General features: G+C 50.4%; 1 protein-coding gene across 2 annotated transcripts in view; it reads left to right on the forward strand.

The window, feature by feature from the left end:
• The first annotated feature begins 5,131 nt into the window (after nucleotides 1–5,131).
• LOC149320739 (uncharacterized) overlaps nucleotides 5,132–27,884 on the forward strand; it is a 71,188-nt gene continuing 48,435 nt past the window's right edge. The window contains exons 1-6 of one of the 2 annotated variants that reach the window (XM_089502674.1): nucleotides 5,132–5,673; nucleotides 6,438–6,936; nucleotides 9,744–9,837; nucleotides 10,289–10,374; nucleotides 10,578–10,698; nucleotides 12,441–12,710. In XM_089502674.1, the coding sequence (XP_089358800.1) occupies nucleotides 6,610–6,936; nucleotides 9,744–9,837; nucleotides 10,289–10,374; nucleotides 10,578–10,698; nucleotides 12,441–12,710 (898 nt within the window). In that variant the 5' untranslated portion in view covers nucleotides 5,132–5,673; nucleotides 6,438–6,609. The remainder of the gene's footprint in view (nucleotides 5,674–6,437; nucleotides 6,937–9,743; nucleotides 9,838–10,288; nucleotides 10,375–10,577; nucleotides 10,699–12,440; nucleotides 12,711–27,884) is intronic. The other variant, XM_089502682.1, reaches the window with a different exon arrangement.

Here is a 27,884-nt window from a genome sequence, read left to right on the forward strand (position 1 = left end):
AACTAGAGGATAAATATTAAATGATATTTTTGAATAAAGAAACCCTTTTCTATAAATGGCATTTCCCATTCAAACTATTTCCTAATGACTGCATACACTCATGTATAAGTCTAGAAGTTTGAGTTAAAAAATTGATCCAAAAGAGTGGGTTGATTTATCCACAAGTCGATATAAGTACTGTACTTTAACTCTTATCCAAAAGGAGCTACTCCCTTCTCTGGGTAGAGTGACAAAATACGAGAGCATAGATGCCAGAGGAGGAGGGACTGTGCCAGAGTCCAGATGACAGGGCAGCTCAGGCTGCCAGGCTAATGGGGCCCCAGGAGTCAGTTTGGGAAGAGCATGGAGCCCGCTCCATTGCCACAGCATCCCCTGCTCTCACCACTTTTCCATGGGGTGACTAATCCACTAGGCCTCTGGACACTTAAGTTCTGAAGTTCATTTTTTCTCAGATTCAGCACCCAACCCTGTTGTGGATAATCACTTGAGCTTCATTCTTGCCCATCATGGAACCAGATCTTTCCATGATGTAGTGTTCACTTGAGAGACCCAAGAGAGAGATGCTTAGGGAAAAAACTTCCACCCACTGCTCTGGCTGGCTACTGGGCATCAGACACCACCGTCTCTCTCCGAGAGACCAAGAGCAAGCCCCTTTGGGCTACCGTCTGACCAAGAACCTGAGCTTCCAAATCCCTCAAGGCTTCCTGCTCTACTGAGTCTGTATGGGAGCCCTATTCCATGCCTACCCATAACAAGAAGCCTGCCCTCTATTCTGGGCTATTCCAGAAAACTTAAGTGGAGTTCCCAGAGGTCACATGCTTTTTTGGAGAGTCTCTGACCCCCAAAAGAGGTTACCAGAGATTCAGGCACAGAGCGATTTCTGGCAGCTGAGAAAGATTTGGGGCTTCAGCTGACAGAATTATTTGGTCAGAACAGCCTGTGAATCGTGAAAAACATCCAAGCTACAGATGATGGGAATTAACAAGAAATGTCAGTTAACAGAACATCAAAACAACATAAATACACCTAGATCATGGGGTGGGACCGTATGGCTCTTGCAGTCTCTTCCGATTCTGTGATTCATATCAGAATAGCTAAAAAGACAAATGAATGGGTCTTAGAGCAAATCTAGCTCTGACTCTCATTAGAAGTGAAGGTGACTAAACTCAAGTTGTCATACTTTGGATATCTCACATGATGATGTGACTTGGTTTTTTAAATGGTGGACAATGTTGAAGTTAGTAAAAAAGAAAAAAGGAAGAGCCCAAGAACCAGGTGGATTAATTCAATCAAGGAAACGATAGTTGCCTGAGTTTGCAAGACCTGAGCAAATCCATTTGTTGTTGTTGTTAACTGCCCTTGAGTTGATCTCGACTCATGGCGACCCTATGGATGAGATATCTCCAAGGTCCCCTGTCCTTCACTGCTCTGCTTAATTCTTGCGGACCCATAAAACCCATGACCTCCTTAATAGAGTCTATCCATCTGGCATGTGGCCTTCCTCTCTTCCTTCTTCCCTCCACCTTTCCCAGCATTATTGTCTTTTCCAATGAGTCCTTCCTTCTCATGATGTGTCTGAAGTGTCAGCAAAACTGGGTTTTTCTAAAATCTTGGTGTGTGAGTGGGGTTCCCTCATGGCCCCAAACTGACCTGCCAGGCTAGCAGCCATAATCCTCAAAGCAGTGGGTCAGGTAGGCAGATGAGTCATCCTCACAGGACCCCTGGAAAACAACACCTTCGGAAATTCCCCACAGGAAATTTGGGAGTTGCTAAATGGGACAACCATCAGCTCCAAGAGTAGAACCTTTGTTTTCTGTCTCACACTTGATGAGCCAGTGATTAACTTAACTCCTCTACCATCTCCCCTTCCCCATTGTTGTCAGAGCACTTTGCCTCAACAAGACAATGCAAAGCCATGTTAACAATGCCCAAGCAACCAAACACCTTTTGTCCTCACCATTAAGCAGATTTGCCTATAAGAACCCCCAGATTTGCCTGTAGTGTTCACTGGGCCAGCCTGTATTTCAGGGGGAAACTCTGTCCTCCTGAACTCTGATCTGGCTCCTGGCTGAGCCATTCGCTCCCATGACTGAGTCCCATCCACATCCTACTGCACTGGATTCCCAGAGAAGCCTACTGGAGTAAGTATAGCCTTAGTACTGCCTTGAACTATTCCCCATTTCACTCTTAATTGATTTCCAGAGCCTTTTATGAGTGTGTGAATATGTTTGGATTGATATACAAATTTGGTATATTTGGTATACCAGTCTTGCAGGGTATTTGTAAGGGCCCCCTCTCAGCAATTTGAGCTAATTAAAAATCCCCCTAATTAGATCCTTCCTTACAGAAGTATGACAACCTCAGTTTGGTCATCTTGGCTTCCAGGGAGGTTTCTAGCTTGATCTGCTCTAGGACCCATTTGTTTGTCCTTTTGGCTGTCCATGGGATCCTCAGCACTCTTGTCCAGCATCGTATCTCAAATGAATGGATTTTCTTTCTACCTTCTTTCTTAACTGTCCAGCTTTCACATCCATACACGGTAATAGGGAATACAATGACTTGTATGATTCTAACTTTTGTGCTCGGTTATATATCTTTGCATTTTAGGCTCTTTTCTAGTTCTTTCATAGCCACCCTCCCCATTCTTAATCTTCTGATTTCCTGACTGCAGTCCCCATTGCTATCGATATTTGATCCCAGGTATGGGAATTCTTTTTACTGTTTCTATTTCTTCATTGTCTAGGTTGAACTTGTGAAGGTCCTCAGTGGTCATTATTTTTTTTTCTTTATGTTTAACATTAAGCCTGACTTTGCACTTTCTTCCTTGATCTCCCTTAGTAGGTCTTCCAAGTCTGTGAGGTTTTCTGCTAGTACTGTACTATGGTGCCATCTATGTATCTTAGATTGTTGCTATTCCTTCCTCCTATTTTCACTCCCCCTTCTGTGTCCAAGCCTGCTTTTCTTATAATATGTCGTGTATACAAGTTGAACAGATTGGCTGAAAGGATGCAGCCTTGTCTGACCCTTTTGCCAATTGGGAACCATTCTGTTTCTCTGTGTTCTGTTCTGACAGTAGCCTCTTGTCTTGAGTACAGATTACTTATCAGGACTATCAGATGTGTTGCCACTCCCATGTCTTTAAGGGTGGTCCATAGCCTTTCATGATCTAAAGGCTTTACTATAGACTATAAAGCACATGCTGGTTTTCTTTTGGAATTCCTTGGTGTGCTCCATTAGCTATCATATGTTTGCAATGAGGTCTCTAGTGCCTCTTCCTTTCTTGGACCCTGCTTGGACCTTTGGGGTTTCTCTCTCCATGTGTGGTTGAAGTCTATTTTGCAGTATTTTGAGCATAATTTTGCTTGCATGGGAAATCAGTGCAATGGTCCTATAGTTGCTGCAGTCTCTTGTGTCTCCCCTTTTGTGGATTGGGATATATATTGATCGCTTTCAATCTGTTGGCCATCATTTTGTTTTCCATATCTGTTCAATTGGGATAGTATCTGTTCCTGGTGAACTCAAACCCCCCCCCCCCCCGCTTTTTCTCTTATTGCAGTTTTAGAATTTAGAATCCATATGGTTGCTTTAAGTCCAAGATGATGACTTGACGGCAAATAAAGCTTGTCCTCCTTCCACAAATATCCATCAGTCAATGCTGCCATCAGAAAGTGACGTTGGTTTGTTTGTTATATACTGTATTTGCTGACTTGACAGTCTTTTTTTGAGGGGTTTTGCTAAGGCTTAAGTTGGAGACCTATCAGAGATGAAACATGGCTCCTTTTTCTCTGTCAGGAAGGAAGGCCACAATTGTGAGAATGCAGAAAGAGAGAGAGAGAGAGAGAGAGAGAGCTTGTATCGTCTCTAAGGCTCATTGAAAGAGAGAAGTTGGCAGCCTGAGCTTCTTTCCTAGGTTTCAGTCTCCTTTCTCAGAGGCATCATCATCATCATCATCATCATCATCATCATCATCATCATCATTATTGAGGTGGATATTGCTAGAGATATATAGAAAAACGATATTATCAAGCTAACGGCTTGTGTTTCTTGCTTGCCTAGATAATATAAAAAGCAAATGCCAAGAGGTCAGTGTGTGGACACGTGAAGCGGTCCTTTCCTTCATGGCCACTTAGAAGGAAGGACCCTATGGATGTCACACTGGAAAAGGAGCCTCCCTCCTCAGGGATTTGGTCTCCCATCCACCTCCAAGCCAAGGATGGCCCTGCTTAGCTTCCAAGGCAGGGGGTTATTATTATTATTACTATTATTATTATTATTATTATTATTATTATTATATGGGGCCTTCAGGGCATAGAGGGAGAGAGGGAGACTTCTTTCCTTCCCCACAGTAAGGGGGCGGGGCTTAGCTCTAGGCTCCTCCCCTCCTCTGGGTCCTCCAAGGGGAAACTGGCTTGAAGGCCCTTCCTTCCGGTTTCCCTGCAGCGCCTCTCTAGGAACGTTCTCTCTATTGCACTCACACGGCTGGAAGGGGCGGGGCAAGGCTGAGGGCTGGCTTCTCTCTCTCTCTTTCTCCCCCCTCCCTCCTGAAGCAGAAGTAGAGGAAGGAAAGGAAGGAGCCTCCTTCTCCTCCTCAGAGTCCCTCAGGGCTGCAGGTGGGAGGGGAGCTCCCTACCCCCAAGAGAAAACCCCTTGGGACTGAGCTCCTTTGGGGCTCCATGGCCCTCATTCCCTTCCCTTTCTCCTAAAAGGAGCCCCACAACAGCCCTGCGAGGGAGGCCAGGGAGAGGAAGGAGAAGGAAGGAAGAAGGAGGCCTCTCTTTCCAACAGGGGCTCCATGGCCCCTTGCCTTTCCCTTTCTCCTAAAAGGAGCCCCACAACAGCCCTGCGAGGGAGAGGAAGGAAGGACGCTGCTGCTGCTGTGGCTCTTTCTCCAGGGATTCCCTCCCTTTGGGACCCCTTCCCTGCAGACAGAGTCAGAGTCAGACCCAGAGAGAAGGAAGGAGAGGAGGAGGAGAGGAGGGCCCCCACCCTCGGGCTGGATGAAGCGCCTGCCTCAGGCAGCAGAGGCTCCTCTTCCACCTTGGGCCGCTTTCTCCTCTGCTTCAGGCACCAAAAGGCCTTGGAGGCAGTGGTTCTCAATCTTGGGTCCTCCAGGCCTTGTAGACTCCAACTCCCAGAATCCCTCATGCCTTGGGCAAGCTGGCTGGGACTTCTGGGAGTCGAAGTCCAAAACATTAGGAGAGCCAAAGGTTGATGGCCACTGCCTTGGAGGGAAGCAGAGAGAGGAGGTTTTTAAAAGAACAGCACCTTTTCTGCCTCAGAGAAGGACTAAAAGGGAAAAGGCCAAAAGAGGAGGAGGCGGTGGCAGGGAAATGTTAGGGACAGAGCAAGAGGGAGGGAAGGGCATTGGAAATGTGGGTTTGTGGCTGAGAAGGAAAGGAAAACACACAAAAACAGGCCCCTTGCTTTTCCTCATTGCCTTTCTGAGGAGAAGCTCGCAGAGACAAAAGCCCCTTTCCAGCTTGGATTTGGCCCTATTCAGACAGTGAAAATAATCCAGGATGGAACTCTTGTTGTTCACATGCATCCCAAATGGACCCTATTAAATTTAGAAGAGGGTGGGGAAATAATCCATATCAGGGGGTTTCCCCCAACCTTTTTAAAAAAAGGATTCGCATCGTCAGGAGCGTGAATAACCGACACAAATGGACCTGGGTTAGTTCAGGATTAAACACTGCATGCCTTGCACAGGCTTTGAATGCATTCTCATTGTCCTTGGCCTCATCATGGTTGAGAAAGTGCTGCCCCTTCCCAGGGGAACAGTTGCCTCTGAAACTAGGAGAGGAGAAAACCGGGATCGTGGACTACTCTCACCCAGTCCACCTTTTCTAACATGCAATCCAAAGGAGTCGGTGCTCTTCCTCCCTCAGGCATTTTTTTACAACTAAAAACAAAAAACAAGTATGGGAGGGATGTTAGTAAAGGAAACTCAGAGGAGATGACAACTCTCACTTGTCACCTGGCACTGGTGCTCTTTCTCCTAAAGTCAAAAGCACACAATCTCAAAAAGATTGCTGCTGTCCCTGCTTACTACTTTATTTTCCTCCCGTGTCCTCCCACCTATAGAGACACCTAGTCCGAAAAGAGGGAAAGAGAGAGGGAAAGGGATGCTGACCCCCTCAAGTGGCGGGAACTGAGGGGTTTCGGTGGGTGCAGGGACAAGGGAAGGGTGCCAGAACATGTGAGCAACCCAACTCGCAGAGATGCGGAGTGCTGCAATTCCCAAAAATCACTGATGGATTTTTGTTTGTATTTGTTGAGTGGTCAACACAGCTACCCCTGCATGTTTTCTAAACCCAAAATGCATGACTGAGGTTATCCGCATCATTCTGATAAAAACAACAACGTCTAAATGACTCGCTTCTCTCAAGAGAACATTCAGAGTAGCTCATTCACATGATGTCTTGTTTTCTCTGTAGGCCTTGGTGTTCCTGGCAATTTCACCTGTGACACAATCTGGTAAAAGAGGAAAGTGCTTTTCTGCCGTCTTGGAAGATGCCTGAGTGCACCGATGGTAAACGAAGATTCAGTCTGTTATAAATTAGGGGAGAATTTCAGAGCTGGTCAGGCCAAGTACAGAAGAGAAGAGCCATGCAGATGAGCTTTGGTGAGAAGATGCTCAGTTCTGAGGTCCAGCGCCAGCACTTCAGACACTTTGTCTACCAGGAGGCAGCTTTGGGGCCCCGGGACGTTTGCAGCCAGCTCCACAATCTCTGCTGTCAGTGGCTGAAGCCAGAGAGACACACCAAGGCTGAGATGATGGACCTGGTGATCCTGGAGCAGTTCCTGGCTGTCCTTCCCCCAGAGATGGGGAGCTGGGTTCGAGAGTGTGGAGCAGAGACAACTTCCCAAGCAGTAGCCTTGGCAGAGGGCTTCCTCCTGAGCCAGGCAAAGGAGGAGAAGCAGGGAGAGGAGCAGGTGAGCTCATTTCAAGAAGCCATCAAAAATATTTTTTGCAAGGGTTTTTGAAACAAACTGAGCTGCTTAAGATAAGCCGCAGATAAAAAAGAAGGGCTGCTCACAGTCATTTGACTAGGATTGGTGTCACTCCCAGGTAGGCAGGCAACAACCCTGCAGCTCCTGAGAATGAGAGCTGCTGATAGAGAGAGGGCTCTGGTCCTGGTTGCCTCTCTTTGTCCCCTGGAGCAAAGAGAGTCACAGGAAGGAGCAGGATTCGGGGTCTCCCCCCCACCCCCCAGCTCTGCAGAAGCAGGAGTGAAAGGCACAGAGGAGAATCCCACTGTGGGAGACGGGCAGAATATAAATATTTGAAATAAATAAAAGAAAACTACACTTCTCCCTCCACATTCGCTGGGGTTAGGGGCACTGGACCCCCGTTAATGTGGAAAAACCACAGGTGAGAAAAACACTATGTTTTTACCTGAGAGAACACCTTGCTAAAAACCTCTAGGCTAGGCCCTCCAGTGCAACTCTGTGGTCAGTGCTGCCAGACATTGACTATAAAATTGTGCTGGAGGAGCTACAAAGGCCTAGTGGAGTGTTCTCTCTTGGAATCTCTGGGTTCTTGAGTGCGACTTTTGGTTAAAGTTGGTTAAAGAGACCTAGACATTGCTAGAGAGAACATATTAATAAAATCTGTGAATAATCAGATCTGCAAAAGTCAAAGCCACAAATGTGGAGGGAAGAGTGTAGAAAATAAATGCCATTAGCTGGTCTGCACTAGACTACTAGAAAACAGCTGGCATTAGTTCTCTGAAACTGTCTGCCTTACGACTTTTAGATAAATATCTAGAAATGTTCCTTCCTCCCCCTCCCCAAGGAGGGGCATACTGCCTGCTTTGGGTGTACTAGAGTATTCCAAACAGTAAGATCCACCATTCTTTCTTGCTTTTTCAGGGGTACTGAAAATATGTGGGCAGTCTCCGATTAAATACCAGGAGACAGAACAAAGCTATGATTCTCCATAGACTTACAAAGCTAGCAGAAACAGAGTACTATGCCATGTTTTCATAAATCTGCTTAAGTGACAGATATGGCTTTCTATCTACAGAGTTTGGATTCAACTAGTCCAGTTTTGTACCAGTGAATGCAGTACGTGAGCACACACACTTTGTCTCCCTCTCCACACTATCTTTGATGGCTTGTTAGTTGCAGTTAACCTAAAGCATTATGAACAAGAGATTTTCATGTTGATTCTATTTTTCTGAAAGAATCCCCACACACATACACAACATGGTTGATGGTTGCATCCTGCTAGGCTCTTCTTTTGGGAAGGAGAGGGTAATGAGAGAGAGAAAGATACATACAAAACACAAGCAGGTGTGGCAGTCTGAATGCTTCAGTTTTTGTGGTGATTTTACACATCTACAGCTAGCATGATAACTGGGGCTGTTCCCAATGTTATCTGTTCTGGCCCCAGTGTTGCACATCTTAGAATCTGAACAGACAGGCCAAAATAAAGCTGCTTCGGTCCACTTTGGAGGCATATGTCCTAAGAGGGCAGAAGCCTCGCCAACGCCATGCTCCAGTCCTAAGGATTGGAATGCAGCTTTGGCACAGCTTCTGGACTCTTAAGATGTGTGTGTCATTTAAATAGCATACCTCCAAAGTGACCCGAAGCCGCTTTGTTTTGACCTTTCTGTTAGTTTAGTTAATCTAATTTTAAGACTAAGATGTTGTACATGGGGCCGCCTTTGAAAAATGTGCAGAAACCTCACCTGGTCCAAAGAGCTGCATGCAGATTGCTAACTAGGCTTGGTAAGAGGGAACACATGACTCCCTTTTTGAACATATTTGCTGGTTATTGGTCACATGTGAAAGGGATCAAGGAATCTTAGTAGACCACAAGTTCAACATGGGTCAGCAGTGTGATGCAGCTGCTAAAAAGCCAATGTGATCCAAGGATGCATAAATAGGAGTGTAGTGTCTAGGTCGAGGGAAGTAATAGTCCTATTCTGTTCTGCTTTGGTCAGACCTAACCTGGAATATTTTGTCCAGTTCTGGATACCACAATTTTGGATGCATATTGACAAGCTGGAGTGTGTCCAGAGGAGGGTGACCATAATGGTGAAAGGTCTGCAATCCATGCCTTATGAGGAGCAGCTGAGCGAGCTGAGTATGTTTAGCAAAGCTGATAAGGTTAAAGGGGGGGGGGGGGGGACATAGTAGCCCTGTTTAAATATTTGAAAGGATGTCATATTGAGGATGGAGCAAGCTTGTTTTGTGCTGCTCCAGAGACTAGGACACAGAGCAATGGATGCAAACTCCAGAAAAAGAGATTCCACCTCAACATTAGAAAAAGGGTAAGAGCTATTCCACAGTGGAACACACTCCCTCAGAGTATGGTGGAATCTCTGTCTTTAGAGGCTTTTAAACTGAATCTGGATAGCCATCAGTGGGGAGTGCTTTCATTGTGTCTTCCTGCACAGCAGGGGGTTGGACTGAATGGCCTTTGTTATATATCTTCCAATTCTGTCATTCTATGATCCAATTCCAGCCACAATTCCTAGTGCTAAATTTACTGAAGGAGTGTATTCTCCCACATGAGTGGGAACATGGGATAGAGCCTTCTCAGTAGCTGCTCTCGAGCTCTGGAACTCCCTTCTTGGAGAAGTTACTTTGACTTTCTCCTTGGATGAGAACAGCCTTCTGGAAACTACCTGAAACCATTTTTAGCAATGTGCTTTTCTATTTACTTACGTTCTCTTCCTTTCCTTTCCTAATTCTCTCTTCCCTTTCCCTTCCCATTTCTGCTTCTGTTGCAGGACTTGCCTGTAAAAGAGATGGCTGAGAAGGAAAAGCATCCTTCTGAGTCCAGTCAAAGGCAGAGGCCCAAATGGATAACAGAGGAGAAAGAAGGTATGTCCTCCTCAATGAGTAAGGGCTAAGATAGGGTAGTTTCCTCTTTGACTCCCTCTTCTCAAATTTGTCTGAAATATCTGGACTCTATCAACTGCAGCGCTTGGACCATTTTATATAGCCTAACTAGCAGCTTGAAATTACAGACATACCTCAAGTTAATAAAGCCTGTGACAGTAAAGTATATTTTACAAGCACTTTTTATGCCTGACCAGCCCTCCTTTTCCTCCTCATCCTCTGATGCTTGTTGTTTTAGCAACATTGGCACTAGGAGGATGGTGACGGAGGAAATAGTGCAGACTTTCAGTATCCAGTTAGTCACATGTCTGTAGAAAACATTGCAATAAAGCCTGATGTGGGAAATGTTCTATGCTGCATTTGCACATGTAAGAGGGACTGGAAGGAGAGAGAAGGGTTAGAAATATTCTCTTTCCTTTTTTTTTCCTCCCAGGAGAGAGAATAAGGACTGGGTCTATGATTACAAGCACATCTCTTCATCCTGATGGACTCAGAACAGCTTCTGGAAGACTAGATCAGGTAGGGAACAGGATCTAAAGTGAGCCAAGAAAAGGGGCGGGCTGGTTGTGCAACTCCCTTTGACTGCTCCCTGGTCCCCACAGAATCTTATTGTTTCCCTTTGCTTCCTTTGCAAGTTGCCACTGTAAGTGGCCTGTGGGGGGCATCTTGTAAAGATTTCAGTTTTCTTGAGCAATCTGAAATAATATCTTCTCTTTCTGCAGGTGACCTTTGAGGAGGTGTCTGTGGGTTTCACGGAGAAGGAGTGGGCTCTGCTGGATCCAGGCCAAAGGGTCCTTCATAGGGAAGTGATGGAGGAGATTCTGGGGGCCCTGTCCTCTCTGAGTAAGGCTTCCTCTTTCTTGGAATTGAGCATCTTAGAAATGCTGAAAAGTAACCCTGAGAGCTGTTCTTCAGTCCTGGTAGATTAAAGCGGTCTGAGTAGTTTTCTTTCAGCTTTGTTGCTATTTCTGGCCTCTCTTCCCAGAAAACCCTTCACTGGCAGATCTTGGTCAAGGTCACAATGGATGATGTGAGGTCCAGTTGGACTCCTGAGCATGGGCCACTGGATGGAGTATTGGGGACTTCATTAGCTGTACCCCTGCCCCAAGCGCCTGCTTTGCCTCCTCCAGTTGCCACTGTGGCCCCATCCAACCACCATTAAAAATGAAATGAGAGGTTAGATTGATAAGGGCAAGTGGGAAGGCAGAAAGAGAAATTAGCTACATCTTGCTTCCTTGCTCCAACTTACTCGTGTAATAATGGATACAGAGGGAGAGCCTTCCAGGAAGGGGAGGGCAGGACTTGGAGGAAGTGGCTGCCATTAGTTGCTAGACCTTCTTGCCAAAAGACGCAGAAAAGACGGAGAAAACCAAGCCCTCATGTGGAGGCAGGAGCTAGTTAGCATTATGGTGACCTTTAGCTTTACCTGCCATCAAGAGAGGCTGAGAGGGTGTGACCTGCACAAGGCCACCCAGTTCATTTGTACCCTGGTCTCCAGGAATCCTAGTCCAACACTCACACTACTACATGCTGGTTCTCCCTTGGCCCCTTTAGATAGCTAGCAATTTTATCATGCTTTTCGTATAAAACAAAATTTGGGGGCTGACCAAACAAAACTGAACTAGGTAATGAAGGTACAGTTGGACCTCCTTATCCTGAGATTCTTTATCCACGGATTCAAGCATCCACTGCTTGAAAATATTGAAAAAATATGAATTCCAAAAAGCATACTTTGATTTTGCCAGTTATTTAAGATACCCCATTTTACTCTACTATTGTATTTAATTGGACTTGAGCAACCCCAGCAGATACCAGATTTCCCTCTGTGTCTACTTTGTTGTTTGGATATTTTAGGATTAGAAATTTCAAACATTTTTTTAAAAAAATAATTAGGACACTAGTATAGTCGGCCCTTGGGTCGTGTGGGTTCTGTTCTGGGCATCTCCCCCTCCCCACATTAATGCCAAAAAACACATGATTCTTTACGCCCTAAATTAAGTCCCCAGATAGAAACTTTAAATTTCTTTCTTGAAATCAGTACATCAGTCTGCATTTTAGCATTACCTGATGGATGTAGTAGCTGGGAGCTGATCCCCAGAATCCAGGGATGCAAGACCACTTGCCCTACAATACTGATTCTGCATTAATGCCGCCAAGCACAATCTGTTCGGTTTGTGAGACATTCTCCCCCTCTCCTGGCACATTTTACTCAAGATCAGAAACAATCCAGACGTTGCTTTCCCAGAGGCTTACAAAAAGGACATTAGAACAGGAAAACCAAGATAGTTGTGTTTAAGGCGATGGGAGGGGCAGGAGATGACCTCAGATTACTAGTTTGTGTAATACTTCGATTGTGTATTCCTGGACAGCAGGGGATTGGACTGGATGGACCTTGTGGTCTCCTCCAAATATATCCTTCTTTTCAAAAAAACACTACGATTCTATGAAAAGAGCTGCCTGTTTTCAGGAAAGAGAACTTATCTCTTTGGAGAACCAATGTTCTCCTAATTTCTGGAGTCTCATCTCTATCTATGAGGCTTTCTGATATTTTTTATGTTCTGAGCAGTACTTTCTCTCCCTTCCAGGCAGTGATGGGCAACAGAAAGAGTATAATGGGAAACCATGCCAAGCATTGATGCAGAGAGAGCAATGCAAACAGGTAAAAGAGAAGGAAAGAAAAGCTGACACCGAAAACAAGTGGAAGACCATACACTCTTCTCAAAAAGGTGATTTTTCTGGAACCTCAATTCAAGAAAGACTACAGAAACAAAATGCACATGTCAGAAATTTCAGCTCTGAAGCAAGCCTTACTCTTCACAGAAGAATTCAGACAAAAGACAAATCGTTCATAGGTGGTGAGTGTGGAAACAGCTCCACTTCTATTTCACTTAAAAATATTTACCAAAAAATGAGACCATTGAAATGCCTGGAGTTTGTAAAAAGTTTCACTCAGAAAACTACCCTTAACTATCATCAAGCAGCTCACACAGGAGAGAAGCCGTTTAAATGCCTGGAGTGTGGAAAAGGATTTGCTTTTAAGAGAAACCTCTCCTATCATAAAAAAACTCATACAGGACAGAAACCATTTAAATGCCTGGAGTGTGGAAAAGATTTTATTCGGAAGACGCACCTCACTCGACATCAAGCAACTCACACAGGAGAGAAACCATTTAAATGCCTGGAGTGTGGAAAAGGTTTTGCTCGGAAGGCGCACCTCACTCAACATCAAGCAACTCACACAGGAGAGAAACCATTTAAATGCCTGGAGTGTGGAAAAGGTTTTAGTGACAAGGCATACCTTCCTCAACATCAAGCAATTCACACAGGAGAGAAACTGTTTAAATGCCTCGAGTGTGGAAAAGGTTTTACTCGGAAGACATACCTCTCTTCTCACCAAGCAACTCACACAGGAGAGAAACCCTTTAAATGCCTGGAGTGTGGGAAAGGTTTCGCTCAGAAGACATACCTCACTCGTCACCAAGCAACTCACACAGGAGAGAAACCCTTTAAATGTTTGGAGTGTGGAAAATGTTTTGCTAATAAGACACACCTCTCTTTTCACAAAGCAACTCACACAGGAGAGAAACCATTTAAATGCCTGGAGTGTGGAAAAGGTTTCGCTCAGAAGACATACCTCACGTATCATCAACAAATTCACACAGGAAAGAAACCATTTAAGTGCCTGGAGTGTGGAAAAGGTTTTGCTCGGAAGCCACACCTCATCTATCATCAAAAAACTCATACAGGAGAGAAACCATTTAAATGCCTGGAGTGTGGAAAAAGTTTTACTCAGAAGAAAGGGCTCACTCGACATCAAGCAACTCACATAGCAGAGAAACCATTTCAATGCCTGGAGTGTGGGAAAGGTTTTGTTCAGAAGACAGGGCTCACTCGACATCAAGCAACTCACACAAGAAAAGACAATTTAAATGCCTGGAGTGTGGAAAAGGTTTCGCTCGGAAACACAGCTCACCTATCATCAAAAACTCACACAGCAGAGAACCCATTTTAATGCCTAGAAGGTTTCATTGTGAAAAGAGCATTTACTCATCATCCAGCAATTCACACAGGAGAGGAACCATTTAAATGCCTGAATTGTGGGAAAGGTTTGCGTGGAAGACACACTTTACCTATCATCAAAACACTCACACAGGAGAGGAAACCATTTAAATGCATGGAGTGTGGGGAAAGTTTCATTCAGATGACAAGCCTCATGAATCGTCAAGCAACTCACACAGAAGAGAAAACCTTGAAGTGCCTTGAGTGTGGTAAAAGTTTTACTCAGAAGACAAATCTCACTTGTCATCAAGCAAATCACACAGGAGAGGAGAGAAACCATTTAAATGCATTACATGTGGAAAAAGTTATATTGAGAAGATACACCTCATTCATCATCAAAAAATTCACACAGGAAAGAAACGTCAGAAAGAAACTCTACTAGAACATGGCCACATAGCCTGAAAAACCCACAAAAAACTATGGATGCCGGCCATGAAAGCCTTCAACTTTACATAGGAGAGAAACCATTTAAATGCGTAGATGTGGAAAAGGTTTCACTGAGAAGACATACTTCACCTGTCATAAAGCAACTCACACAGGAGAGAAAGCCTTTCAATGCTTAGAATGTGGGAAGAGGAATATTCGGAAGATACACCTCACTCGTCATAAAAAAAATCACACAAGAAAGAAAACATTAACATTCCTGGAGTGTGGAAAAGGTTTAATTGAGAAAAGAGACTTCACTCATCACCAGGCACCTCACACATGAAAGAAACCCTTTAAATGCCTTTAGCTTGTTTTTGTTTTTGTTGTATTTGTTACTGTTTTCTGCCTTTTTGGGTAAGAAATAAAGTTATTAAAACATTTAAAAAAACAGAGGAAGGAAACCCTTTAAATGCTAGTAAACAGTCTTGGAGTGTGCAAAAAGTTATATTCATAGAATCATAGAGTTGGAAGAAACCACAAGGGCCATCCACATTCAGAAGACACATCTCACCTATCCTCAAAAAGCTCACACAGCAGAGAAACCATTTCAATGCCTGAAATGTGGGAAAGGTATGTTCAGAAGGCATTCCTCATTTGTCATAAAAAATATCGCACAAGAGAAAAAAACATTTAAATGCTTTGAGTGTGGAAAAGCCCACCACCACCACCATCAAAAAGCAGATGCAGGAGGGAAGCCCTTTAAATGCCTGGAGTGTGGGGAAAGTCTCACTGGGAAAAGAGCCCTCTGTCACCGTCAAGCAACTCCCAAGGGGAGAAGCCATTCAAATGCTTGGAGGGTGGGAAGGGATTTATTGGGAAGAAGCTGCTCACTCATCATCACATAACCTATGCAGGAGAGAAACCATTCAAATGCCAAGAGTGTGGGAACGGTTTCACTCAAAACCATCAAGCAACTCACAGGGCAGAAGTAATTAAAGGTATTTGACTGTTTAAAATGTTCATGATGTCCAGAAGGTTAAAAATGTTCTGTTTTTAGTTCATGTGTGCGTATTGTTAGTTTAAATAAAACGTTCGATGAAACATGTTGAACTCTTCCTCTTTTTTGTGGTGAAAGAACCTATCCCCATTATTTTCATGTTTTTTGCTATTATTGGTACCAAACCTCTTTTAATGAAGTCTAAGCATATCCCTCTACCTATGAGGTGAATCTATTTTTACTTATATCCCCTTTTCTGCTAAAATTGGGACTGAAAGCTGTTTAGAGTGTAAAAGAACAATACAATTCTACCACCCAGCCAGCCTTTTAGTGACAGGTGCTAGACCTTTGGGTCTGGGCTGCAGCAGCTTAGAATAGTCCAAAGCAGGCGCTGAGAAGAAGAAGCCGAGAGGGGAGTGAGCTGGCTCTCCAAGACACAGAAAACCCTGTGGTTTAGAAGGGGACAGTGGGCCGTTACTTGGAATCTTGGGGTTTGACAGATGGGCAGCTCCGTGCTGCCCATCTTTGCCTTGAGTCGGTGCTGATCCGTGTGGACTGGAGGCCGCCATGATGGTGCCGCCGCATGCTAGGGTTCGGGAGCGTGTGGTTGCCGCCCATCTGTACCAGGCCATAGACTTGGAAGGGACCACAAATGCCATCCAGTCCATCATCCAATTTGATTTACAGAAATCAAGTGTCACTTGATGGCCTGAGATGCTCCTTCCAACTCTTATGATTCTAAGATTGCACAATGGTTTGATGGATTCATACTCCTGCCATGTAAGAAGACAGAATCAAAGCAGCCCTGACAGAGGGCCACCCAGCCTCTGGTTCAGAAACTCTAAAAGAAGGAGATTACACTACACTCCAATGCAGTCTATTCCACTGTCAGAAAATCTCAGGAAATTTTTCCTAATATTTAGGTGGAATCTATTTTCCCACAGTTTGAATCTGTTGTTTCGTAGTCTCTGGAGCAACCAAAAAACAAGCTTTCTCCACTGTAAATATGACATCCCCTCCAATCTTTAAGCACAGCTATCATGTCACCCCCTAACCTTCTCCAGGCTAAACAGGTCCAGCTCCCTAAGCCACTCCTCACAGAACATGGTTTCCATAGCTTTCCCCGCTTTGGCCGCCCTCCTCTGGACATGCTCCAGCTTTTCAGTATTCCTCTTGAATTGTGATGCCCAGAACTGGACATAGGATTCCAGATCAAGTCTGAACAAAGCAGAATAGAGCAGGACTACTTCTTTCCTCCATGTGCAGCGTCATTAAAAATCTCCAAAACAGTGATAGCTTTATTAGGTCAATCAAAATGCACTTATACAAATTGCAAGCTTTCAAAGCTCTACTGCCTTCTTCATCAGACGAAGATGTTAAAAACGATACAGGAGAGAGAAGATAAATTGACAATGTTAGGTTGGTCCAGATGGTCAAATATTTAACCGTGGGTATCATGTCACCTCTTAACTTTACCGTCTTCTTTGTGGTCTCTGTGAATTCCCACAAATGGGTTATTCTGTGCCTGCGCAAAGCATATTTGGAGCTTTCTAGAGCTTTTGGAAGTGTTTTGGCAGTAGCCCCACTCACTCTCCTACTGGCTGACATCCCGCCTAAACCCTCAGTTCCTTTTATCCACCGCAATAGCAGCCTCTAAAAGGAACTCTTCAGAGTTTCATTTTCCTGTCAGACTTTAAATTCTCCATCTGACAGGATCAGTCTGTGTTTTGGTGGAAATTTCTTACTACTTCATTCATATTTTAAGGGGAGCGCTGCGAGTTCTGAGAAAACTGCATACTTAAATATGAATTTAACTTCTGAGACAAAGCTACTTCTTTTTTTAAAAAGAATTTATTACATTAAAAGTTATACATTTTACATTCAAACATGATTTGAACGTATCTTTTCAAAATATTCTTATACAATTATACAATCATTGACTTCAATTTGTTTTCTTAGTCCAAAGGAAATAATATAGCTATCTTTTTTTTTTTTTTACAATTTCTAACTTATGTTTAGGGTTTTTTGTGGGTTTTTTGGGCTATGTGGCCATATTCTAGAAGAGTTTCTTCCTGACGTTTCGCCAGCATCTCTGGCTGGCATCTTCAGAGAATGCTTGCTGGAAAAAGTGGGTCTATATATACTGTGTGAGCCTGGGAATGCAGGAGTGATTTGCATGTGTATTGTTCTGTGCTGATGATGGCCGACCTCAGGCTGGGAGGCTAATGCAAAAGAGGATTAGTGTCTGCTAATTGGTGATCAATTATCTGCTGGGAAAGCCCCTGACTCTGAGTGGTTTCCCATTTGCATTTGCTGAGTCCTCATTTTGCTATTCCTCAGGACTGGTAGCCAAATTTTGTTCACTTTCAGAGTTTCTTCTTTCTGGTTGAAATTATCCAGATGTTTGTGGATTTCAATGTCTTCCCTGTGCATCCTGACATGGTAGTAGTTGGCATTGTCTTCTAGAACATGTCCACATAGCCTGAAAAACCCACCAAAAAACTATGGATGCCGGCCATGAAAGCCTTCGACTTCACATTACATATGTTTATTTTCAGTTACTTCAGTCTCATTTATTTCTTCCTGACTGCTTTGAACTGCTCTTGGTTTTTAATATATTCATTGTGATGTAAATATAATGCCTTGTTCTTATGACCATCTGTTTTTGCACCACTTTGTTTTTAATTCCCAGTCTGTACTGGAAATATTTAATAATAATAATAATAATAATAATAATAATAATAATAATAAAAATAAGTTTTATTTATAGACCGCTATTCCGCAATGATCATAGCGGTGTACAGTAAAAATTGCAATACAATACAAAAAATTGCAAGGCCTCTCTCCCCCTCAAGATGGTGGTCGGGGGGAGAGCTCTTAGTCTTTCCAGGCCAGGCCTCATCTCTCCCCCTTCAAGATGGTGGTCGGGAGGAGGGCTCTTAGTCTTTCCAGGCCAGGCCTCGCCTCTCCCCCTCAAGATGGTGGTCGGGAGGAGGGCTCTTAGTCTTTCCAGGCCAGGCCTCGCCTCTCCCCCTCAAGATGGTGGTCGGGGGGAGGGCTCTTAGTCTTTCCAGGCCAGGCCTCGCCTCTCCCCCTCAAGATGGTGGTCGGGAGGAGGGCTCTTAGTCTTTCCAGGCCAGGCCTCGCCTCTCCCCCTCAAGATGGTGGTCGGGAGGAGGGCTCTTAGTCTTTCCAGGCCAGGCCTCGCCTCTCCCCCTCAAGATGGTGGTCGGGGGGAGGGCTCTTAGTCTTTCCAGGCCAGGCCTCGCCTCTCCCCCTCAAGATGGTGGTCGGGGGGAGGGCTCTTAGTCTTTCCAGGCCAGGCCTCGCCTCTCCCCCTCAAGATGGTGGTCGGGAGGAGGGCTCTTAGTCTTTCCAGGCCAGGCCTCGCCTCTCCCCCTCAAGATGGTGGTCGGGGGGAGGGCTCTTAGTCTTTCCAGGCCAGGCCTCGCCTCTCCCCCTCAAGATGGTGGTCGGGGGGAGGGCTCTTAGTCTTTCCAGGCCAGGCCTCGCCTCTCCCCCTCAAGATGGTGGTCGGGGGGAGGGCTCTTAGTCTTTCCAGGCCAGGCCTCGCCTCTCCCCCTCAAGATGGTGGTCGGGGGGAGGGCTCTTAGTCTTTCCAGGCCAGGCCTCGCCTCTCCCCCTCAAGATGGTGGTCGGGGGGAGGGCTCTTAGTCTTTCCAGGCCAGGCCTCGCCTCTCCCCCTCAAGATGGTGGTCGGGGGGAGGGCTCTTAGTCTTTCCAGGCCAGGCCTCGCCTCTCCCCCTCAAGATGGTGGTCGGGAGGAGGGCTCTTAGTCTTTCCAGGCCAGGCCTCGCCTCTCCCCCTCAAGATGGTGGTCGGGAGGAGGGCTCTTAGTCTTTCCAGGCCAGGCCTCGCCTCTCCCCCTCAAGATGGTGGTCGGGGGGAGGGCTCTTAGTCTTTCCAGGCCAGGCCTCGCCTCTCCCCCTCAAGATGGTGGTCGGGGGGAGGGCTCTTAGTCTTTCCAGGCCAGGCCTCGCCTCTCCCCCTCAAGATGGTGGTCGGGGGGAGGGCTCTTAGTCTTTCCAGGCCAGGCCTCGCCTCTCCCCCTCAAGATGGTGGTCGGGGGGAGGGCTCTTAGTCTTTCCAGGCCAGGCCTCGCCTCTCCCCCTCAAGATGGTGGTCGGGAGGAGGGCTCTTAGTCTTTCCAGGCCAGGCTTCATCTCTCCACCTCAAGATGGTGGTCGGGGGGAGGGCTCTTAGTCTTTCCAGGCCAGGCCTCGCCTCTCCCCCTCAAGATGGTGGTCGGGGGGAGGGCTCTTAGTCTTTCCAGGCCAGGCCTCGCCTCTCCCCCTCAAGATGGTGGTCAGGAGGAGGGCTCTTAGTCTTTCCAGGCCAGGCCTCGCCTCTCCCCCTCAAGATGGTGGTCGGGAGGAGGGCTCTTAGTCTTTCCAGGCCAGGCCTCGCCTCTCCCCCTCAAGATGGTGGTCGGGGGGAGGGCTCTTAGTCTTTCCAGGCCAGGCCTCGCCTCTCCCCCTCAAGATGGTGGTCGGGGGGAGGGCTCTTAGTCTTTCCAGGCCAGGCCTCGCCTCTCCCCCTCAAGATGGTGGTCGGGAGGAGGGCTCTTAGTCTTTCCAGGCCAGGCCTCGCCTCTCCCCCTCAAGATGGTGGTCGGGAGGAGGGCTCTTAGTCTTTCCAGGCCAGGCCTCGCCTCTCCCCCTCAAGATGGTGGTCGGGGGGAGGGCTCTTAGTCTTTCCAGGCCAGGCCTCGCCTCTCCCCCTCAAGATGGTGGTCGGGGGGAGGGCTCTTAGTCTTTCCAGGCCAGGCCTCGCCTCTCCCCCTCAAGATGGTGGTCGGGGGGAGGGCTCTTAGTCTTTCCAGGCCAGGCCTCGCCTCTCCCCCTCAAGATGGTGGTCGGGGGGAGGGCTCTTAGTCTTTCCAGGCCAGGCCTCGCCTCTCCCCCTCAAGATGGTGGTCGGGAGGAGGGCTCTTAGTCTTTCCAGGCCAGGCCTCGCCTCTCCCCCTCAAGATGGTGGTCGGGGGGAGGGCTCTTAGTCTTTCCAGGCCAGGCCTCGCCTCTCCCCCTCAAGATGGTGGTCGGGAGGAGGGCTCTTAGTCTTTCCAGGCCAGGCCTCGCCTCTCCCCCTCAAGATGGTGGTCGGGAGGAGGGCTCTTAGTCTTTCCAGGCCAGGCCTCGCCTCTCCTCCTCAAGATGGTGGTCGGGAGGAGGGCTCTTAGTCTTTCCAGGCCAGGCCTCGTCTCTCCCCCTCAAGATGGTGGTCGGGAGGAGGGCTCTTAGTCTTTCCAGGCCAGGCCTCGCCTCTCCCCCTCAAGATGGTGGTCGGGAGGAGGGCTCTTAGTCTTTCCAGGCCAGGCCTCGCCTCTCCCCCTCAAGATGGTGGTCGGGAGGAGGGCTCTTAGTCTTTCCAGGCCAGGCCTCGCCTCTCCCCCTCAAGATGGTGGTCGGGAGGAGGGCTCTTAGTCTTTCCAGGCCAGGCCTCGCCTCTCCCCCTCAAGATGGTGGTCGGGGGGAGGGCTCTTAGTCTTTCCAGGCCAGGCTTCATCTCTCCACCTCAAGATGGTGGTCGGGGGGAGGGCTCTTAGTCTTTCCAGGCCAGGCCTCGCCTCTCCCCCTCAAGATGGTGGTCGGGAGGAGGGCTCTTAGTCTTTCCAGGCCAGGCCTCGCCTCTCCCCCTCAAGATGGTGGTCGGGGGGAGGGCTCTTAGTCTTTCCAGGCCAGGCCTCGCCTCTCCCCCTCAAGATGGTGGTCGGGAGGAGGGCTCTTAGTCTTTCCAGGCCAGGCCTCGCCTCTCCCCCTCAAGATGGTGGTCGGGAGGAGGGCTCTTAGTCTTTCCAGGCCAGGCCTCGCCTCTCCCCCTCAAGATGGTGGTCGGGGGGAGGGCTCTTAGTCTTTCCAGGCCAGGCCTCGCCTCTCCCCCTCAAGATGGTGGTCGGGGGGAGGGCTCTTAGTCTTTCCAGGCCAGGCCTCGCCTCTCCCCCTCAAGATGGTGGTCGGGAGGAGGGCTCTTAGTCTTTCCAGGCCAGGCCTCGCCTCTCCCCCTCAAGATGGTGGTCGGGGGGAGGGCTCTTAGTCTTTCCAGGCCAGGCCTCGCCTCTCCCCCTCAAGATGGTGGTCGGGGGGAGGGCTCTTAGTCTTTCCAGGCCAGGCCTCGCCTCTCCCCCTCAAGATGGTGGTCGGGAGGAGGGCTCTTAGTCTTTCCAGGCCAGGCCTCGCCTCTCCCCCTCAAGATGGTGGTCGGGAGGAGGGCTCTTAGTCTTTCCAGGCCAGGCCTCGCCTCTCCCCCTCAAGATGGTGGTCGGGGGGAGGGCTCTTAGTCTTTCCAGGCCAGGCCTCGCCTCTCCCCCTCAAGATGGTGGTCGGGGGGAGGGCTCTTAGTCTTTCCAGGCCAGGCCTCGCCTCTCCCCCTCAAGATGGTGGTCGGGAGGAGGGCTCTTAGTCTTTCCAGGCCAGGCCTCGCCTCTCCCCCTCAAGATGGTGGTCGGGGGGAGGGCTCTTAGTCTTTCCAGGCCAGGCCTCGCCTCTCCCCCTCAAGATGGTGGTCAGGAGGAGGGCTCTTAGTCTTTCCAGGCCAGGCCTCGCCTCTCCCCCTCAAGATGGTGGTCGGGAGGAGGGCTCTTAGTCTTTCCAGGCCAGGCTTCATCTCTCCACCTCAAGATGGTGGTCGGGGGGAGGGCTCTTAGTCTTTCCAGGCCAGGCCTCGCCTCTCCCCCTCAAGATGGTGGTCGGGGGGAGGGCTCTTAGTCTTTCCAGGCCAGGCCTCGCCTCTCCCCCTCAAGATGGTGGTCAGGAGGAGGGCTCTTAGTCTTTCCAGGCCAGGCCTCGCCTCTCCCCCTCAAGATGGTGGTCGGGAGGAGGGCTCTTAGTCTTTCCAGGCCAGGCCTCGCCTCTCCCCCTCAAGATGGTGGTCGGGGGGAGGGCTCTTAGTCTTTCCAGGCCAGGCCTCGCCTCTCCCCCTCAAGATGGTGGTCGGGAGGAGGGCTCTTAGTCTTTCCAGGCCAGGCCTCGCCTCTCCCCCTCAAGATGGTGGTCGGGAGGAGGGCTCTTAGTCTTTCCAGGCCAGGCCTCGCCTCTCCCCCTCAAGATGGTGGTCGGGAGGAGGGCTCTTAGTCTTTCCAGGCCAGGCCTCGCCTCTCCCCCTCAAGATGGTGGTCGGGGGGAGGGCTCTTAGTCTTTCCAGGCCAGGCCTCGCCTCTCCCCCTCAAGATGGTGGTCGGGGGGAGGGCTCTTAGTCTTTCCAGGCCAGGCCTCGCCTCTCCCCCTCAAGATGGTGGTCGGGAGGAGGGCTCTTAGTCTTTCCAGGCCAGGCCTCGCCTCTCCCCCTCAAGATGGTGGTCGGGGGGAGGGCTCTTAGTCTTTCCAGGCCAGGCCTCGCCTCTCCCCCTCAAGATGGTGGTCAGGAGGAGGGCTCTTAGTCTTTCCAGGCCAGGCCTCGCCTCTCCCCCTCAAGATGGTGGTCGGGAGGAGGGCTCTTAGTCTTTCCAGGCCAGGCTTCATCTCTCCACCTCAAGATGGTGGTCGGGGGGAGGGCTCTTAGTCTTTCCAGGCCAGGCCTCGCCTCTCCCCCTCAAGATGGTGGTCGGGAGGAGGGCTCTTAGTCTTTCCAGGCCAGGCCTCGCCTCTCCTCCTCAAGATGGTGGTCGGGAGGAGGGCTCTTAGTCTTTCCAGGCCAGGCCTCGCCTCTCCCCCTCAAGATGGTGGTCGGGGGGAGGGCTCTTAGTCTTTCCAGGCCAGGCCTCGCCTCTCCCCCTCAAGATGGTGGTCGGGAGGAGGGCTCTTAGTCTTTCCAGGCCAGGCCTCGCCTCTCCCCCTCAAGATGGTGGTCGGGGGGAGGGCTCTTAGTCTTTCCAGGCCAGGCCTCGCCTCTCCTCCTCAAGATGGTGGTCGGGAGGAGGGCTCTTAGTCTTTCCAGGCCAGGCCTCGTCTCTCCCCCTCAAGATGGTGGTCGGGAGGAGGGCTCTTAGTCTTTCCAGGCCAGGCCTCGCCTCTCCCCCTCAAGATGGTGGTCGGGGGAAAGGGCTCTTAGTCTTTCCAGGCCAGGCCTCGCCTCTCCTCCTCAAGATGGTGGTCGGGAGGAGGGCTCTTAGTCTTTCCAGGCCAGGCCTCGTCTCTCCCCCTCAAGATGGTGGTCGGGAGGAGGGCTCTTAGTCTTTCCAGGCCAGGCCTCGCCTCTCCCCCTCAAGATGGTGGTCGGGGAAAGGGCTCTTAGTCTTTCCAGGCCAGGCCTCGCCTCTCCTCCTCAAGATGGTGGTCGGGAGGAGGGCTCTTAGTCTTTCCAGGCCAGGCCTCGTCTCTCCCCCTCAAGATGGTGGTCGGGGAAAGGGCTCTTAGTCTTTCCAGGCCAGGCCTCGCCTCTCCTCCTCAAGATGGTGGTCGGGAGGAGGGCTCTTAGTCTTTCCAGGCCAGGCCTCGTCTCTCCCCCTCAAGATGGTGGTCGGGAGGAGGGCTCTTAGTCTTTCCAGGCCAGGCCTCGCCTCTCCCCCTCAAGATGGTGGTCGGGAGGAGGGCTCTTAGTCTTTCCAGGCCAGGCCTCGCCTCTCCCCCTCAAGATGGTGGTCGGGGGGAGGGCTCTTAGTCTTTCCAGGCCAGGCCTCGCCTCTCCCCCTCAAGATGGTGGTCAGGAGGAGGGCTCTTAGTCTTTCCAGGCCAGGCCTCGCCTCTCCCCCTCAAGATGGTGGTCGGGAGGAGGGCTCTTAGTCTTTCCAGGCCAGGCCTCGCCTCTCCCCCTCAAGATGGTGGTCGGGAGGAGGGCTCTTAGTCTTTCCAGGCCAGGCCTCGCCTCTCCCCCTCAAGATGGTGGTCGGGAGGAGGGCTCTTAGTCTTTCCAGGCCAGGCCTCGCCTCTCCCCCTCAAGATGGTGGTCGGGAGGAGGGCTCTTAGTCTTTCCAGGCCAGGCCTCGCCTCTCCCCCTCAAGATGGTGGTCGGGGGGAGGGCTCTTAGTCTTTCCAGGCCAGGCTTCATCTCTCCACCTCAAGATGGTGGTCGGGGGGAGGGCTCTTAGTCTTTCCAGGCCAGGCCTCGCCTCTCCCCCTCAAGATGGTGGTCGGGGGGAGGGCTCTTAGTCTTTCCAGGCCAGGCCTCGCCTCTCCCCCTCAAGATGGTGGTCGGGAGGAGGGCTCTTAGTCTTTCCAGGCCAGGCCTCATCTCTCCCCCTCAAGATGGTGGTCGGGAGGAGGGCTCTTAGTCTTTCCAGGCCAGGCCTCGTCTCTCCCCCTCAAGATGGTGGTCGGGAGGAGGGCTCTTAGTCTTTCCAGGCCAGGCCTCGCCTCTCCCCCTCAAGATGGTGGTCGGGGGGAGGGCTCTTAGTCTTTCCAGGCCAGGCCTCGTCTCTCCCCCTCAAGATGGTGGTCGGGGGGAGGGCTCTTAGTCTTTCCAGGCCAGGCCTCGCCTCTCCCCCTCAAGATGGTGGTCGGGAGGAGGGCTCTTAGTCTTTCCAGGCCAGGCCTCGCCTCTCCCCCTCAAGATGGTGGTCGGGAGGAGGGCTCTTAGTCTTTCCAGGCCAGGCCTCGCCTCTCCCCCTCAAGATGGTGGTCGGGGGGAGGGCTCTTAGTCTTTCCAGGCCAGGCCTCGCCTCTCCCCCTCAAGATGGTGGTCGGGGGGAGGGCTCTTAGTCTTTCCAGGCCAGGCCTCGCCTCTCCCCCTCAAGATGGTGGTCGGGAGGAGGGCTCTTAGTCTTTCCAGGCCAGGCCTCGCCTCTCCCCCTCAAGATGGTGGTCGGGGGGAGGGCTCTTAGTCTTTCCAGGCCAGGCCTCGCCTCTCCCCCTCAAGATGGTGGTCAGGAGGAGGGCTCTTAGTCTTTCCAGGCCAGGCCTCGCCTCTCCCCCTCAAGATGGTGGTCGGGAGGAGGGCTCTTAGTCTTTCCAGGCCAGGCTTCATCTCTCCACCTCAAGATGGTGGTCGGGGGGAGGGCTCTTAGTCTTTCCAGGCCAGGCCTCGCCTCTCCCCCTCAAGATGGTGGTCGGGAGGAGGGCTCTTAGTCTTTCCAGGCCAGGCCTCGCCTCTCCTCCTCAAGATGGTGGTCGGGAGGAGGGCTCTTAGTCTTTCCAGGCCAGGCCTCGTCTCTCCCCCTCAAGATGGTGGTCGGGAGGAGGGCTCTTAGTCTTTCCAGGCCAGGCCTCGCCTCTCCCCCTCAAGATGGTGGTCGGGAGGAGGGCTCTTAGTCTTTCCAGGCCAGGCCTCGCCTCTCCCCCTCAAGATGGTGGTCGGGGGGAGGGCTCTTAGTCTTTCCAGGCCAGGCCTCGCCTCTCCTCCTCAAGATGGTGGTCGGGAGGAGGGCTCTTAGTCTTTCCAGGCCAGGCCTCGTCTCTCCCCCTCAAGATGGTGGTCGGGAGGAGGGCTCTTAGTCTTTCCAGGCCAGGCCTCGCCTCTCCCCCTCAAGATGGTGGTCGGGGAAAGGGCTCTTAGTCTTTCCAGGCCAGGCCTCGCCTCTCCTCCTCAAGATGGTGGTCGGGAGGAGGGCTCTTAGTCTTTCCAGGCCAGGTCTCGTCTCTCCCCCTCAAGATGGTGGTCGGGAGGAGGGCTCTTAGTCTTTCCAGGCCAGGCCTCGCCTCTCCCCCTCAAGATGGTGGTCGGGGAAAGGGCTCTTAGTCTTTCCAGGCCAGGCCTCGCCTCTCCTCCTCAAGATGGTGGTCGGGAGGAGGGCTCTTAGTCTTTCCAGGCCAGGCCTCGTCTCTCCCCCTCAAGATGGTGGTCGGGGAAAGGGCTCTTAGTCTTTCCAGGCCAGGCCTCGCCTCTCCTCCTCAAGATGGTGGTCGGGAGGAGGGCTCTTAGTCTTTCCAGGCCAGGCCTCGTCTCTCCCCCTCAAGATGGTGGTCGGGAGGAGGGCTCTTAGTCTTTCCAGGCCAGGCCTCGCCTCTCCCCCTCAAGATGGTGGTCGGGAGGAGGGCTCTTAGTCTTTCCAGGCCAGGCCTCGCCTCTCCCCCTCAAGATGGTGGTCGGGGGGAGGGCTCTTAGTCTTTCCAGGCCAGGCCTCGCCTCTCCCCCTCAAGATGGTGGTCAGGAGGAGGGCTCTTAGTCTTTCCAGGCCAGGCCTCGCCTCTCCCCCTCAAGATGGTGGTCGGGAGGAGGGCTCTTAGTCTTTCCAGGCCAGGCCTCGCCTCTCCCCCTCAAGATGGTGGTCGGGAGGAGGGCTCTTAGTCTTTCCAGGCCAGGCCTCGCCTCTCCCCCTCAAGATGGTGGTCGGGAGGAGGGCTCTTAGTCTTTCCAGGCCAGGCCTCGCCTCTCCCCCTCAAGATGGTGGTCGGGAGGAGGGCTCTTAGTCTTTCCAGGCCAGGCCTCGCCTCTCCCCCTCAAGATGGTGGTCGGGGGGAGGGCTCTTAGTCTTTCCAGGCCAGGCTTCATCTCTCCACCTCAAGATGGTGGTCGGGGGGAGGGCTCTTAGTCTTTCCAGGCCAGGCCTCGCCTCTCCCCCTCAAGATGGTGGTCGGGGGGAGGGCTCTTAGTCTTTCCAGGCCAGGCCTCGCCTCTCCCCCTCAAGATGGTGGTCGGGAGGAGGGCTCTTAGTCTTTCCAGGCCAGGCCTCATCTCTCCCCCTCAAGATGGTGGTCGGGAGGAGGGCTCTTAGTCTTTCCAGGCCAGGCCTCGTCTCTCCCCCTCAAGATGGTGGTCGGGAGGAGGGCTCTTAGTCTTTCCAGGCCAGGCCTCGCCTCTCCCCCTCAAGATGGTGGTCGGGGGGAGGGCTCTTAGTCTTTCCAGGCCAGGCCTCGTCTCTCCCCCTCAAGATGGTGGTCGGGGGGAGGGCTCTTAGTCTTTCCAGGCCAGGCCTCATCTCTCCCCCTCAAGATGGTGGTCGGGGGGAGGGCTCTTAGTCTTTCCAGGCCAGGCCTCGTCTCTCCCCCTCAAGATGGTGGTCGGGAGGAGGGCTCTTAGTCTTTCCAGGCCAGGCCTCGTCTCTCCCCCTCAAGATGGTGGTCAGGGGGAGGGCTCTTAGTCTTTCCAGGCCAGGCCTCGCCTCTCCCCCTCAAGATGGTGGTCGGGGGGAGGGCTCTTAGTCTTTCCAGGCCAGGCCTCGTCTCTCCCCCTCAAGATGGTGGTCGGGGTTGGTTGGCTTTCCTTCTATTTGTTTGGTTAGCTTATCCATTTCTATGTTGGCCATGACTTTTATCAGCTATTCATCTATTGTAAATAAGTCCTTTGTTTTCCATTTTTGTCTACCAGGATTCTTGGTGAGGAAATCATATAAAGTATTGACTTCCAATGTTTTTTTTGCACTGTAGTCTAAAATTTTGTTTGACATGTTCAAAATATAAAGTTCTGGCAGCATTTGAAAATTTGTTCCCAAATTTGATTGATCTTTCCATGAATGTTCTTCCAAAATTTTTGCATTCTAGTGCAGGACCACAAGGTGAAGTTACTTCTGAGGAGAACTTATTAAACGGCCACTTGCCTCGCTCTCACACCTGGCTAAGGCCTTCATACTTCTGAGCAGAAGTTATTATATGGCCGCTTGCCTTTATGCCATGTTTGGCTAAGTGCCTTCGTACTCCTGGAGAGGTGTTATATGAACGGCCGTTGGCCTCGCTGTCGCGCTTGGCTAAGGCCCATCTTACTTGGAGGCGAGGTGAACAGCCCTACCATATGGGCTCAGCCTATTTGTATCGGCTCTTAGCCATTTTGGAAATGATCT

This window comes from Sceloporus occidentalis, unplaced genomic scaffold, assembly GCF_023333645.1.
Source record: "Sceloporus occidentalis isolate IW3139 unplaced genomic scaffold, rSceOcc1.0.p SCAF_1, whole genome shotgun sequence".
NCBI lineage: Eukaryota > Metazoa > Chordata > Lepidosauria > Squamata > Phrynosomatidae > Sceloporus > Sceloporus occidentalis.